Here is a 2,630-nt window from a genome sequence, read left to right on the forward strand (position 1 = left end):
ATAAGACAGAGCAAACCATCTTTAAAGTGAAATAGTTAGCAGGAACACAACACTAATGTATTCCAATTATCAGGAAGCTAAAAGATAAATTATTTTACCATAGATACTGATAATACTTACATTCTTGACAGAGTTGAAGCACTGTGACCCACAACAGAAGCATGGCGACTGTGCTTTGCTCAACACTCAGTGTCTTAAAGGACAAAAGGAGGAGTGGTGATGAAGTCAAAAGAATCTGATTGGTTATCACAGAATACATTTAATGTGCATTTTCCATCACCTTCATTTGCTTCTGCACTTTCTATAAAGTTTATTTTTTGTTGAATTTTTTTTAATGTGTTTTTTTTTTTACATTGAAACTAAAAAATATTGAGGGTATGTGTGTGTTATTTGTGTTTTTCTTGTTTCGTCTGTCCAGCCGTCCTCAGTGTTTTTCTCTCGTGTGGCCAGCTCCTGTTGCACCTGTCCCTCATTGTCCTCCCCCAGGTGTTTTAATTATTCCCTCGTTAGCATCTCTTTATAGTCTGCGTCTCCTTGTTCTTCCTGTCAGTGGATTGTCCTGAAAAGGCATCACATTCTGTTTCCCTCTGTGTCTCCACGTTCATGAATGGAAGTTTTCTGGCCACGTCAGCCTTTTGTTTTTTATTAATAAATATTGTTCTTTTACCTTCAAGTTCCCTGTGCGTCTGTCAGCACATTGGGTTCAATCCATCACCAGAGTGTGATAGAATCCTCCAACCTAAAAAAATGAACCCAGCAGGCTTCCCATTATTTGTAGAGCTCACCCCAAAGGACAAACAGAGGCTCAGCAAGGTAACATGAAAATATGTTGACACAGTTTCCACCTCCAGCAACCTGTGGATGAAGTGGGTGGCCACCGAGGACTTTTAGGGCAAGTTTGCCCTGCTGCCAGGGCTGGTTGATTCCCCAAGGATGATGGAGTTTCTTGAGAAGGTGTTGGAGTGACGTGAGCTGCGCACCTTTCTCCGGTCGCCCACCTCTACAAGCTCCAGCAAACCCAGTCCATTGTCTGAAGGATCAGCTCCATCCAAAGGTCCTTTCACATTTAATCCTGTTACCGTAACAGGAAGGAACAACAACAGAACCAAGCTCAGTCCACTGAGTCCCAAGCCCGTCTCCTCCACCGCCAGAGTCTCCTGTGCTGCCAGTGTCTCCTCTGCAACCAGTGTCTATTGTGCTGCTAGCGTTTCCTGCTCTGCCGGCAGTGTTTGCCACACCACTAGAGCCTCCAATATCTCATGTGCTGAACCATTACAAGAATCCAACAGACAACCAATTCTAAGACCACATAAATTCAACAAAGATTTCTCCCATGGACCTCACTGCCATAAACAAGCAGATAGCTGCAAACCAGGCATTGCTGAGGTCTAACTCTGTTTTCCATAGTACCCCTTTAAACATTTTGTGGTTAAGATTTTGGAATGCAGGTCTGGTATTAAGGGGGGCCCTCAGCGAGATTCATACACAGCTCAGTTTATACAATGAGACAAGTTTGGACTATCTTAAACCGAAATGACAAATGGTCTTAGAGGAATCCACATCACACTCAGTCTGGCGAAAGATCATTCAAAACCTTTATTCATCCTCAATCTGTTTGAGATGTGCTGTAATTCAACTCAAGGTGGTGCTCCGGCTGCATTGGTCCAAAGCCGAGATGTTCAAGATTAAAGCCAACCTGGATCCTGCATGTAATCATTGTATACAAGTTCCAGCTATGCGCTTACACACATTCTGGACATGTCCAAAACTTGTGACCTACTAGCAATCTTTTTTTGATGCCTTCTCTGGGATATGTGGAAAAACTGTGCACCTGTCACCATATATTTTATTGTTTGGGGTGGCCCCTGTGGATATGTCCTTCAGCAAGTACAAGAGGGATGTTATTGCTTTTGATTCACTTCTACCCAGGAGACTTATTTTATGCAGATGGAAGGATCTGAAGTCCAAAAACAGACCGAATGCAAGTTAACAGCCTATTTGCTGTTCATGTTATCAGATAATCTTTCTGTCAGTAATGAAGAATGTGAAAGGTTTGTCAAACACCACTTGAAATGTATAAGAAGGACAAATATGAGATCATATTAAGAGATTCCTGTTAAAAGGTGCAATATTTGACCCATGTGTAAATGTAAATGACACTTCAGAAAGTTCTTAAAAAGGAAAAAACTTTAAGATGTCTTTTTGTTTTTTTTTTTAAGACTGGTCTTAAGAATTTACTTTTTTATAAATCCTATAATTAGGGTTCGCTTGTTATGCTGCCACAGGCTTAGAATACTAGAGGACAAATAGACCTCATTTCTTAAAAGGAATTGCTACAAAGGAATAGTTTGCATTTGAAGTCTATCTTAACATGAGATTCTGAACCTGCCACTGTGTATGGTAAATGGACTGTACTTATATAGCACCTTTCTGTCTTATCAAGATACTCAAAGCACCTTACACTACAATCTGTGCCTCCATTTATACAGCACTCTACTAGATCTATACAAAGAATAATCATTGCTTTTTCCACATTCATGCACCGATGGGACACACCAGAGGCAATGAGGGGTTCAGTGTCTTGCCCATAGACACTTCAGCATGTGACTGCTGGTGCAATAACCCCCCCC

At 41.3% G+C, this 2,630-nt stretch overlaps 1 protein-coding gene across 1 annotated transcript in view; it reads right to left on the minus strand.

Moving 5' to 3' along the window:
- Positions 1–887: 887 nt before the first annotated feature.
- The window catches only part of LOC119408654, a 13,856-nt gene continuing 12,113 nt past the window's right edge, over positions 888–2,630 (minus strand). The window contains exon 8 of the mRNA XM_037675497.1: positions 888–1,072. Within this exon, the coding sequence (XP_037531425.1) occupies positions 888–1,072 (185 nt within the window). The remainder of the gene's footprint in view (positions 1,073–2,630) is intronic.

This window comes from Nematolebias whitei, chromosome 4, assembly GCF_014905685.2.
Source record: "Nematolebias whitei isolate Nwh7 chromosome 4, NemWhi1, whole genome shotgun sequence".
Taxonomy (NCBI): Eukaryota; Metazoa; Chordata; class Actinopteri; order Cyprinodontiformes; family Rivulidae; genus Nematolebias; species Nematolebias whitei.